Source organism: Tursiops truncatus, chromosome 8, assembly GCF_011762595.2.
Source record: "Tursiops truncatus isolate mTurTru1 chromosome 8, mTurTru1.mat.Y, whole genome shotgun sequence".
Taxonomy (NCBI): Eukaryota; Metazoa; Chordata; class Mammalia; order Artiodactyla; family Delphinidae; genus Tursiops; species Tursiops truncatus.
In genome coordinates, this window is record NC_047041.1 from 102870839 (window position 1) to 102882964 (window position 12126).

General features: G+C 49.2%; 1 protein-coding gene across 4 annotated transcripts in view; it reads left to right on the forward strand.

The window, feature by feature from the left end:
* KDM2A (lysine demethylase 2A) overlaps positions 1 to 11616 on the forward strand; it is a 105801-nt gene extending 94185 nt beyond the window's left edge. For all 4 annotated transcript variants that reach the window (XM_073809239.1, XM_033861225.2, XM_073809240.1 and 1 more), the window contains 7 exons: positions 341 to 472; positions 2043 to 2132; positions 4066 to 4778; positions 6679 to 6842; positions 7437 to 7595; positions 8174 to 8389; positions 8822 to 11616. In XM_073809239.1, coding sequence (XP_073665340.1) covers positions 341 to 472; positions 2043 to 2132; positions 4066 to 4778; positions 6679 to 6842; positions 7437 to 7595; positions 8174 to 8389; positions 8822 to 9003 — 1656 coding nt within the window. In that variant the 3' untranslated portion in view covers positions 9004 to 11616. The remainder of the gene's footprint in view (positions 1 to 340; positions 473 to 2042; positions 2133 to 4065; positions 4779 to 6678; positions 6843 to 7436; positions 7596 to 8173; positions 8390 to 8821) is intronic.
* The last annotated feature ends 510 nt before the right edge of the window (positions 11617 to 12126 follow it).

The following is a 12126-nucleotide window of genomic DNA, read 5'->3' on the forward strand; positions in this document are numbered from 1 at the left end:
GTTTTCAACTGAGGGACCAGCACTTGAAGGGCAAATCACTGCTGTCTGTCCCCTCTTTAAGTGGATTAGAAAGGAAGGACCTGAGAGGCCAAGGACAGGCCAACTGAAAATAAACTGATCTCTTTTGGTCTCTTGTCCTCAGCTAGTTGACTCTCCCCATTTTCTTCCTTAGCCATTTTTCCTGCCGAAACCTCTCTTCTCACCACCCAGTCTCTGTGCTCTCTAAGTGTTTACTAGAGAATTACAGGAACCAAATCGTCCATCTTTGGTTAAAGGGAAGCTGAAATGATAAGGATCTAAGCCTGCTCTTTTCTTGGTTTCTGTCTTTGTCCTCTTGTAGCCCAGACTGCCTCACTCAGTCACGTGTTCCCTCTGTGGAGAGGTGGATCAAAATGAGGAGACACAGGACTTTGAGAAGAAACTCATGGAATGCTGTGTCTGCAACGAGATTGTTCATCCTGGCTGCCTCCAGGTGAGGAGAGGCCTAAGGGGCCCATGAGGTCTCCGCTTATAGAATGTCTAAAGATACTGAGTGGAGCAGAGGAAAGTGGAACATCTGTCATGAGAGGCTGGCAGCATCCCTACTGTGGGCCATCAGCTGTGGGTCATGTAGTGGTCTAACATCTGCTCTTGATTCAGTGTCTGTATTCAATGTCAGGCACTGTGCTAGACCCTGAGGATAAACTGGTACACAAAATAGTCCTGGTTCCTACCCTCATGGAGCTTACAGTCTGGCCTCTGGTGGGTATGTTTGGAGTCCCCAGGCCATCGTGGCATAGCCTAGTCTGTTTTGGAATGCCTCATGCCTTTAAGTGCCTCTGTTACATACTTCATTTTATCTCTGGATATTAGTTCCTGAAAGATGGTGAGAGTAATACTGTCAGCTAATATTTAATGTGTGTTCAGTCTGTATCAGGCTCGGTGCACACCCGGAGAGCTTTAAAAAAAAAAAAAATAGTAACAGGAATTCCCTGGTGGTCCAGTGGTCAAGACTCCGTACTTTCATTGCCGAGGGTCTGGGTTCAATCCCTGGTCAGGGAACTAACTAAGATCCCGCAAGCCGCACAGCACAGCCAAAAAAAAGTAGTTAGAAGGTTCAAAAAAAAGAAGGTTCAGACCTCAACCTCAGAGGTTGAGTCAACTCTTCTGTCATGGACTCTGGGCCCAGGCGTGTTCAAAAGCTCCCCGAGTGATTCTAATGTGCAGCCGGAGTGAAGAAGCACTCTTTTACATATACTCCCTTGTCTAATCTTTAAGACAGCCCTGTGAAGTTGGGTCTGACCTGTTTCTTCTTTAAGTTTTCTTTAAATCTAAAATGCATTGGTGCTGGTACTTTCTTGGTCTTCCTGAAGGTGTCAACTATGTCATGACTGCCACCTGGCTGACAGTGATTATAAGACACTGTTAATTGTGAGAAGCAGCCCAGTTTCAGAAGATTCAAACGTGAAAATATGCATCTTAGAGTTGATAAAATAAGGTATTATCTTCATGATGATGACAATGGTTAATACAAAGTGTTTACTACATGCCAGGCATTTTTCTAAACATTTTACATAGTACATAATTCATTTAATCCTTACCACTACCCTGTAAAATGGGTATTGTTATTTATCCTCACTTAACAGTTGAGTCACAGAGACCCCAAACCATAACTAAGTCTTAACCATTATGCCCCACTGTCAAGATCACACTGGCACTGTTTCTGTGTGTCCAGTTCGTTTTACAAAGTGGCATGAGACCCTCAGGAGAATGTATGTGTCAGGGGAAGAGACCCCAGATTGACCCAGACTCTTGGGAATCTTCTCTTGGAGTCTAAACTTGATCAGGTAACCAAGAGTGAGGATGGCCAGTTTCCCACTGTCTGGGAGTGAGGCCAGATGGTTCTCTATCTTTCTCCCCTGTGGACCAGTGTGTTTAAGAGTGGGTAACTCTTCCCAACCATGTGGCTGTGTTATTGTTTGATAAAGGAAACTTAAGAGACAGGTTGGGTTTTGTCTGTTTTTTAAATGAGACAGATTTTTAACATCGTTATCTGCCTACAGATGGATGGAGAGGGTTTGCTTAACGAGGAATTGCCAAATTGCTGGGAGTGTCCAAAGTGCTACCAGGAGGACAGCTCAGAGAAAACCCAGGTAAGGGAACTTTCTCCAATCTTGCACTGTGAGAAGGAAGGAAGCATCAAGCTCAGGATAACGTTTGCCTTTGCATCTTTATTTGCAAGATTATTTTTTATTCTGTTTTGTTTGCTATCTTTTTTTTTCCTTTGGTTAGTTATATTTCTTTTGAGTTTTAAATTTTGTGGGTTTTTTTACTATTGAATATTGTTGGGGGTCTTGGGGGTCTGCAAATTCCTGAGGTTCTTTTACACTTTGGGGCCCTTGAAAAAGAGGAGCCACAGCTGGGCTGTTTGAAGAGGGAAATGAGGTGAGCTTGGGCTGCTCATGAGGAATGAAACTTGAGGGGAGGCAGTGACCCGAGTCAGCTGGTAAATACGGTGGTATACTGGAGTTTCCAGTTAGGCAGGTTTACATTTTTGTCATCTTCACCTTTGTGGCAGAAAACCCTGCCCTCGTGCCCAATTGTGTCCTACAGAGGCCGTCCCTCCTCTGGAGGGGATCAGTGCCATGACCTTGGCCCCAGGCTACTACTGTTGCTGGTCCAGTGGTCACCAGTAATGTCAAAGGACCAAAAAGACGCTGGTTACTCCAGCCAGGAAGGCAAGACCTGTTAAGGGCACATACAGAGGAGGCCGTTGGCTTCGTGTCAGTCATCCATGCCCTGGTGGATGATTCCAGGTACCCTGCGCAGGAGTAGGGACACGTTTCCTTGTTTTCTTTCTCTTTCTTCCCACTTAGGCACTGAGGTCATTGAATTTTCAGTCTAAATATCTTTGAGGGCAAAGATTTCTGGAGTTGACTAGTGCTAAAGTTCTCCTTATTCCAAGTTCTTATACTAGCAGCAAGTTCTTTTAGTAATAGCTTTTACATGTGTCTTCACTGGTGGTGGTGGTGGTGGTGGTGGGCGTGGTGGTGGTGGGCGCTTGCTGTAGCAGATGGATTGGCAGATACTTTAATATTACCTTCTAATGCATTGTAAAAGCCAGCACCCAAAAGTTGGTCATTCTCTTCCAACCATAGTGATCTAAGAATATAAGGAGAAAAGGGAGCAGAATTGTTGCATAGGGACACAAAATGTCTCCTTAAAGCAAATCTGAACTACTGCTGTGATACCTAGTGGAGCACATTGGTTAGGCTTCATTGCAGCATAGCCAAGGTGGGCTTCAGGAAGGGACAAGTGACCGGTAAGCACAAGTGGCAGAGGGTGAGGTTGTGCTTTTTTTGTGAGATGTTGGCTTCACCAAACTTGAATTCCTCATTTTCATCCTGAGGAGATTCCTCTGGGAGCAGTGCAGTTTCTCGTTCTCAGCATAATCTCTCACCTGTGGTTGGTCTCCCGGGACAGCGTGAGGCACTGAGTGGAAGAAGCAGCCTGGTAGGGTCGAGCTTAGACCCTGGTAGAGCTAAAAGTCAGTAGTGTTTACTGCTATCACAATCAACATCCTAGTTCAAATATATATGTAGGCTGCTTTTCTTCCAACAGAAGCATCTCTTGGGTGTTTAAAATGGTCAGATGGCATAGGGGTAGAGTTGTGGCCTCTTTAAAGGATTTCTTTACCCAGGGAATTATAACCAAAAAATTGGGACAAGAGCTGAATAGGGCAGGCTATGGAATCATGCAGCCCAAATTTGGATCCCACTCCTCTGTACTTGGACACAGACCTTTCTGTCACAGGTAGATTTCCCAAGTGACCTATTTCGAGGGTTTTGCTCTGTAATCAGCTTTCTCCAGCACAGACGTGAGCTCAGTTGCTGATCCTGGCAGAGTCTAGATTGCAGACGGAGGAGATGACCACCCTGCAGCAGGTAGAGATCCCTTTCCCCGTAGAAAAGCAGTGGCCTGCCTTCTCGCTAGTCCTCTGAGAGCAACAGTGAGGTTGACCCTGTAAGTGTAGAGGGTTTTGAAGAAATGAGGCACTGATGTGGCGTTTGGGGGCCTGTTTTGCAGAAGCGGAAAATGGAAGAGAGTGACGAAGAAGCCGTGCAAGCCAAAGTCCTGCGGCCCCTGCGGAGCTGCGACGAGCCCCTCACGCCCCCACCTCACTCGCCCACCTCCATGCTGCAGCTCATCCACGACCCGGCCTCCCCCCGGGGCGTGGTGACTCGTTCATCCCCTGGGGCCGGCCCCAGCGACCACCACAGTGCCAGCCGCGATGAGCGCTTCAAACGGCGGCAGTTGCTGCGGCTGCAGGCCACAGAGCGCACCATGGTACGGGAAAAGGAGAACAACCCCAGCGGCAAAAAGGAGCTGTCTGAAGTTGAGAAAGCCAAGATCCGGGGATCGTACCTCACTGTCACGCTACAGAGGCCCACCAAAGAGCTCCACGGGACATCCATTGTGCCCAAGCTGCAGGCCATCACGGCCTCCTCTGCCAACCTTCGCCATTCCCCCCGTGTGCTAGTGCAGCACTGCCCAGCCCGAACCCCCCAGCGTGGGGATGAGGAGGGGCTGGGGGGAGAGGAGGAGGAAGAGGAGGAGGAGGAGGAGGAAGATGACAGTGCAGAGGAGGGGGGTGCAGCCAGGCTGAATGGCCGGGGCAGTTGGGCTCAGGATGGAGACGAAAGCTGGATGCAGCGGGAGGTCTGGATGTCTGTCTTCCGCTACCTCAGCCGCAGAGAACTTTGTGAATGTATGCGAGTGTGCAAGACGTGGTATAAATGGTGAGCAGGGATACAGGGATCAGGAATAGGGGTACGGGAGTAGGTGGCAGGTTTCCATATGAGAACAGCATGTGTCTTGGCATCTGGAGGCTTGTCGGGTCCTAAAGGATTAAATCAACCCAGTCTGTTCCCCAGACGGTGGGTCCTGTTAAATATGTGGCCAGTTGTGCCTGCAGGTGTCATTGGGGAAATTTGGCCCTTTGCATCCTCTCCCTGCTACTTTCCCATCTCTCTTTACTGGACTTAAGGATGGATTTATACATTTGGGCCTGGGGGATGGATTTGTAGTTTGTGCTAAAACTTCAGAGTCATAATCCCCCTACCCCCCAGTCAACTGAACTTGTTATACATTTGTTGAGAGCCTGTGATATGCCAGTCACTCTCCTGGTGCTGGTGACACAGATGACTGCTGTTAAGCCCCTGCCTCAGTTATGTCTCCATCTAATGAGAGAGGTATACATGCTTTTAAAACACTTTGAAGGTGCTCACAGGCTCACAATTTGCCATAGTTTTAATTCTCATCCTCTAAACCTGGATCGGAATTCCTTTCTCCAGCAAGCAGTTCAGTGTTGAAGCTTCCTGAGACTTAGTTGTCCTTCTTAGTGAGACCTGCCATTTCTTCTCAAGTTAAACGTTAAGACAAGGGAGGGGGGGGATACCTAGAGGTGATAAAGATTTCCACTGGGCATTGTTTTCCTTTAAGCTCCTGGACCCTAGGACATATCCTTTATATCTGGGTCAAATCCCATTACAGTAGTTTTCAAAGTGTGATGCCTGGACCAGTGACATCACCTGGGACCTTGTTAGAAGTTCAGGTTTTCAGGGCCCATCTCAGACCTACTGAATCAGAACCTCGGGGGCGGGGCCAGGCAATCTGTTTTTAATAAATTCTCCACCAGGGGATTCTGATACACATTAAAGTTTGAGATCCCCTGCTCTATTGTAAGCAGCCTGTTTCTGCCATAGAAGTTTCATGTGCCATTGGTGAAGTGTTTTCAGTCTTTAAATAAAGACTCCATTCTTTGCAAACTTGAGTTTATTTCCCAAATCTGAATTAATATGTGATCTACCCAAATTCTCCTAATATTTCTCTTCGTAGGGCTAGTGGGCCTGCCTGGCTCTATCCCTCAGTTTCCAGGCCAAGCCACATAAGACTCGCATTATGTGCCGTCTCCTCTTCCCCTGCCAGCCAGACTCTGAGCCAGGCTGGGGAGCAGGAACTATAAAATATTAAACAGAAGCCTGCATGTTGCAGTGCTATTTGTGGCCTATGGACTTGTAGATTGCAGTGGAAGGGCAAGCCTCTCCTTTTCAGTTCTGGTCTGGACTGGCTAGAAAATGTAAAGATAGCACTGAAACCCAAGGGTGGTAGAGGACTCTCCAGGCCTGATTTTAATAAAGAGCCTCTTTCGACCTGATACAGTAATGGCTCTTTGTGGAGCTCAAGGCAAAATGAACTGTGGATGTGCCACGTAGCGCCCGGCGTCTCAGGCAGCTGGGAGACACTGTGATGAGGGAGAGAGTAGAGGGAAGCCTAGTAGCTTCCAGCAGTTAAGAAGTCAAAAAACTTTTTGATGTTCCCTTATATATACTTTGATGGGAGCCGTACCATTTTAATGCAAATGAGGGGTTATAGTATATTGTTTCACTGTGTGTCCCTAACAATTGTGCTGTGTTCTCAGCCCATCCAGAGTAAATCAGGGTGAACTGGTCAAGTAATCCCTATTCTCTGAGGCAAAAAATGACAGGGCATGATCCTTGTATGCATGTAGAAGAATCTAGAGAAGGTGAATCCTCCAGGTGCTCTGCTTTTCCCAGAAGCCTCCAGCAGCCTGTGATGAAGTTCCTCTGACAAGGGACATCAGGTATTGACAGCTAGTTCTCTTTCCTTCTGTCACAGGTGCTGCGACAAGAGACTTTGGACAAAAATTGACTTGAGTAGGTGTAAGGCTATTGTACCCCAGGCTCTCAGTGGCATCATCAAGAGGCAGCCAGTTAGCCTCGACCTCAGTTGGACCAACATCTCCAAAAAACAACTGACGTGGCTCGTCAATAGGCTGCCAGGTGAGCAGCCCTGCGCTGTCCTTCCAAGGGCAGGCAGGGAAAGCTGCGTTGTTGGCAGCGCTTCTTAGAATTGCTTTAGGGCAATTTAGGGCAGCAGTCTGTGCCATTGTTGCCTCTCTGCTTAGCAAGACACTTAGCCTGGGCCATCTTAACTGCCAGTCCCCACGGTGCCACTCTGGACTGGCAGGCCAATCACTGCAGTAGACGATGAAGAGAACGGGATCAGGTGCTGCTGCCAGCCCTGCAGGTCTGCTCAGCATAGCCACTGAAGAGGAAATTTGAGTAAGATGTTGCCTTGATCAGCCCCTTGTAAGGCCTTGTTCCCTTAAGCATTTTGAGGTCTTGGATAAAGAGGAAGTCACTCACACTTACATGACTCTGGTAGGAACTAAGCAGTCCATTTTACCACCAGAGTTAGATGTAATTTAGGAAAGCATAGGAGTCTTTGAGCTGGATTACTAGAGTAAGATTAGGACATGGTCCCTCTCTCCATTAGACTGGGCATCTGTTTACCTTGATCTGATCAGCTGGTAGTTGAGGCTTTGGATGGGCTGGTAGAGTGTATTATTGCGTGTCTGTTTCCTTCCATTGCAGGACTGAAAGACCTCCTCCTGGCAGGCTGCTCCTGGTCTGCAGTCTCTGCCCTCAGCACCTCCAGCTGCCCCCTTCTCAGGACCCTTGATCTTCGGTGGGCAGTAGGAATCAAGGACCCTCAAATTCGGGACTTGCTGACTCCACCGGCTGATAAACCAGGTGTGCTCTGGGCCTGATTTCTCTGTGCTCCTCTTGGGGTAGCTTTGTCTTTCAGCTGAACTTCATTCCCAGAAGCTAAGGTTCTGATGCTGTTGAAGAGTAGAAAAATGCAAATTGAAAACAGAGTGATGGACTGCGTACAAGTACAGGTTACCTGTTTATAGATAACTACCAACAAAGAAAGGAGTGAGTCCATTTTGTGGGTTAGTGGAGCTTGGGGCTTAGAGAATAAGCCCGAGGAAGCTCAGGAAGGCTTCATGGTTGAGGTGGAACATTGAAAGCTGTTTCCATGATTGTCTAGAAAAGTGCGGGAGTGTGGGAAGGAGAGGAGCATTCCACACATACCCCTTTGCTGTGTAAGTGAGGCACAGTCCAGCAGCTGGGAAGAAAGAAAACGTGTCTGGTTTCCTAGAAACGGCCCCCACGCACTGCTCACTCCCTGAAGGGAAGCGTGTGGGCAGTTCTGCTTATTAACCCCTGCAGGGGGGCCTGGCCAGCAAGTAGCTGAAGCTGCCTGCAGCTTTGGAGCTGGACTAGAGTTGGGAATTTTGATCTAGGCCCTTCTCTTGCCTGTGCAGGTCAGGACAATCGCAGCAAGCTCCGGAACATGACTGACTTCCGGCTGGCGGGCCTTGACATCACAGATGCCACGCTTCGCCTCATCATCCGCCACATGCCCCTCCTGTCTCGACTCGACCTCAGTCACTGCAGCCACCTGACAGATCAGTCCTCCAATCTACTCACCGCTGTTGGGTCTTCCACTCGTTACTCCCTCACAGAGCTCAACATGGCAGGTATGGCGCTGTGATGTTTTGTGACAAACTGCCCCCTGCCTCCCAGAAGCCCAGCCCTCCTTGGAGCTTGACCGGTGGAACAGAAAGAACATGGTCTGTTGACTAAACCATGTTAATTTGTTTCCTGACATCTGGACAAGGACATGGAACTCTGTCCCTTTTGTAACTGATGGGAACTAAGGCCTCGAGCAGTTGTCAGGTGCCTAAGAGCACAGCCACCACCCAGCTGCAGTTTGGTGAGCCTTGCAGTGCAGGGAGTGCGGTGGCAGGGGGCCTTCAGAGGCCGCTGTGCTGATGGCGCTTCTGGTCTCTGAGCCAGGTAGTTATGGGAAAAAGGGGGCTTTTGTTTAGCATTTTGAAGGCAAGCTGGGAAATTGAGGCTCCTGTGGCTGTGTGTACATAGCATTGTCCTTGTGGTCACTTTCCCCACAGGTTGCAATAAATTGACAGACCAGACCCTGATCTACCTACGGCGCATCGCCAATGTCACCTTGATCGACCTTCGAGGATGCAAGCAGATCACCCGAAAAGCCTGCGAGCACTTCATCTCAGACTTGTCCATCAACAGTCTCTACTGCCTGTCTGACGAGAAGCTGATACAGAAGATCAGCTAAGACACACCCAGCCCAGACTGAACAGGAAACCGATCTTCCCCTGACTCCCCAGCCAGGAGAGCCTCTCTCCCCGACCCTGCACGGGCTCTGAGGCCAGCGTCACACTCCCTCTCTGCTCTCCTGTCCCTTGAGCCCTTCCCTTACAGCCGGGGCAGAGAGGGTGGTGGACACCAGGCTTACCTGCCTGCTTCTCTCCCTCCTAAGGAGAAGGGGGTAGCAAATTGATCTGAGGGGAAAGCACAGGCTGTGTGCTGTCACAGTGCCTGCTCGCTTGCTCACCCACTCGCTCACTCGCCTGCCAGGAGGCTGGGCTCTCAGTTTGGGGTGTCTGTGCAACCGTCATCTGCACTGGGCCCTGGGGTCCTCCTCCCCATCCATGGTCCCCAGCAGTGCCTGGTTCTGAGCAAACTCCCAGGGAAGAAAGTGGCCCTATCTCCGTGGCCAGGTTCTCCTTATGGTGTCCAGTGCGTGTCTCTCCTCCATCACACTCTCCCGGCTTAATGCAGGAGGGGCCAGCAGCCCCAGGAATGCCAGCCCCATGCAGATCACACTGGTGCTGTTGAGGTGTCTGAAACCTCTTGTTGTGTCTGTGCTCTCCCTCCTCTCCTCTCCTTTAGCTTGATCCCGTCCGATGCTCGTGGTAGTTCACATAATGAGGTTCCCCCAGCCCAGACTTGCCTGCTAGTTTCTGTGAAGTCCTTGTTGCACTTATTGGGGTTGAGGCTCTTCAGAGGAGCTGGAACTGTCTACCCCAGGGACACCCCCATTTTATTGCTTTCCAGGCAGATTCTGGGACAGGCACCATCTCCCCATTCCCTCCTTCTTCAGCCTGCCCTGCCCTTTTCCACACTTACCTTATTCCCACCTGAATAGGGCTTTCCCAGGATGCGTGTCCTCAGAGGGAGCAGCCTATCTCCCCCAGCTGGGGGGGATCAGAGAACTAGGCCAAGTCCCCACCTGCCTCCCAGCAGGCTCCGGGCCTCAGGTGTCCCGTAGCCACCAGAGCCCAGGCCTGTGTCTAGCCCCAGTGGCTCACTGATCTGGCACCTTTGGAGGGGTGGGAGGTCCTGCTTAGAAGCCAGTCACCTGCCCTCTGCCTGCAGCCATGGAAGGGGGTGTGCATGTGCCTCTGTGTGTGTGGCTGAGTGTAGTAAGCGTGTGTGTGGAGGGAAGGAGGGGAGCGTGGTATCTCCCACTCCACCGCCCTGTGTCGAGCCCCATCAGCTGCCCCCTCTTACTTTGCATTGAACGGCCTGTCCAAAGATCCTCTCTCTAGGGCAGCAGAGAGCTTTTTGCACTTTAAAAAAAAAAAAAAAAATGGAAAGAAAGGTCGGAATTTCTTTTGGGTCAATATTTAAGTGTGTGAGGAGATGCTCAGTAGCAGCAGCCTGTGGCAAGAGCTTATAAATGATAGACGCGGATTTGCACTCTGCTCCCCATCTGTAAGGATAGCGAGATAGCACAACCTTGCCCCACCTTCTCGTCCTCCAGCCCATCCCTTCCTGGCCCCTTTCCTGCAGCCCAGTCTCAGGCTCTCCTCCTCCTGAAGCCCTTTGGGGGAGGGGAAGGAGCCCAGGCACCAGGGGTCTGAAGTGTGAGCCACCCCAAGGAGAGACGCCACATGCACCCTTGCCACTTCCAAAGCAATAGAGGCAGAGGGGCTCCCTCTTTGCCACCTAGCCCAGCTTTGACCCTGGCATTGACTGGCCTCCTAAGAGAAAACGGGGTCTTGGGAGGGGGTGGCATTGTGTCTGTTTCTTCCAATCTGCTGATTCTCTTGGCTGCACCTCAGAAGCAGCAGTCTGCTCCCGTGACCCTCTGCCCCTTCCATTGGTCTCCAGGCCCCAGCCAACTGGGGCTGAAACTTTGAGGAAATGCCAGTGACTTATTCCAGAGTGCCTCAGTTAGGGGAACTTCTCTGTAAAGAACCCTGGGTATTGAGCAAAAACCTTATTAATATTATTGTTAATGACCTATAATTGGAAGCTTCCTGCCTTTTTTTGGTTGCTCCTGTGGAAAATACTGAAAAGATTACTTTGTTTTGTTTTCTTGTCTTTTTATAAAAGGGGAGGTGGAGAGACCCCTTCAGAGCAGGGATTGTGCCGGGAGAGTGCCTCTGACTTTGGGACGTTTCATCTACAGAAATTTCCAAGCTGATGGTTTGTTTTGGGTTTTGGTTTCTATTTTTGTTTTTGGTTTGGAAAAACAAGCATTTTTACCGCGCACGTAAATTGGTCAGCAGAAAAGGGAGCTCAGGAGTGGCAGCCAATGGACCTGTGCCCTTGCTGGGTTTTCCTTTTCTCTGGGACTGTGAGGGGGAAAATGGTTTTTAGAGGTGAGGGTTGGTCCATGTGGAGGAAAGAAAGTCTGTCTTTGGGGACAGAGGAACCTGGGAGTTCCGCCAAATTTCCTGCAATCTGCTCTTAGACACGGCCTTGCCAGGAGAGCTTGCCTTCCTCAGACCGCGGGACCAGACACCCTGCCTCCATCTTTCCGAGCACCGGGGCGAAAGACCACAAGGAAAGGAAGAAAATTTATATATATATATAATATAAAATCACTTGGTGATTAAAAAATAACTGCTCCATAAATAAAACTCCTAAAGTCACTATGTTTAAAGGGTTTGGTTGTGTTTTTGTTTTCGGAGAAATATTGTAAATATATATTTTTTGTTGCTGATTTAGAGTCAATCTCCAATGTTGTGCTAAAAAATTAAATTAAATGTAAGCATTAAGGGGACAAGTCATGCTATCTCAGTTGACACATTGGGGTTATTTTGGGCCAGGGAAGGAGGGAAGCTAGTTGGACTTTTGTTTTCTAAACGTTCTCCACTATTGGTTTTAGAAAGAGCAAGGACATCTTTCCTCTGACATGTGGGAATGGGAGATATTTGTGTAATAAAATTTTTAAAAGACAAAAAAAGAAATAGCCTCCAATGGGAAATATTTTGATTTGGTTTTTTTTTTTAATAAAAAGGTTTTAAAAACAACAACAACAACAACAACAAAACCTTTTCTGCCTTGGTGTGTGTGTGTGCGTCCATGTGAAAGAGGAAGAGTCAGAAGGTCCTGCAGGCTCTCGCCTCCCACTCCCCCCGCCCGCCCCCCGCCCCAGGCCCGCAGT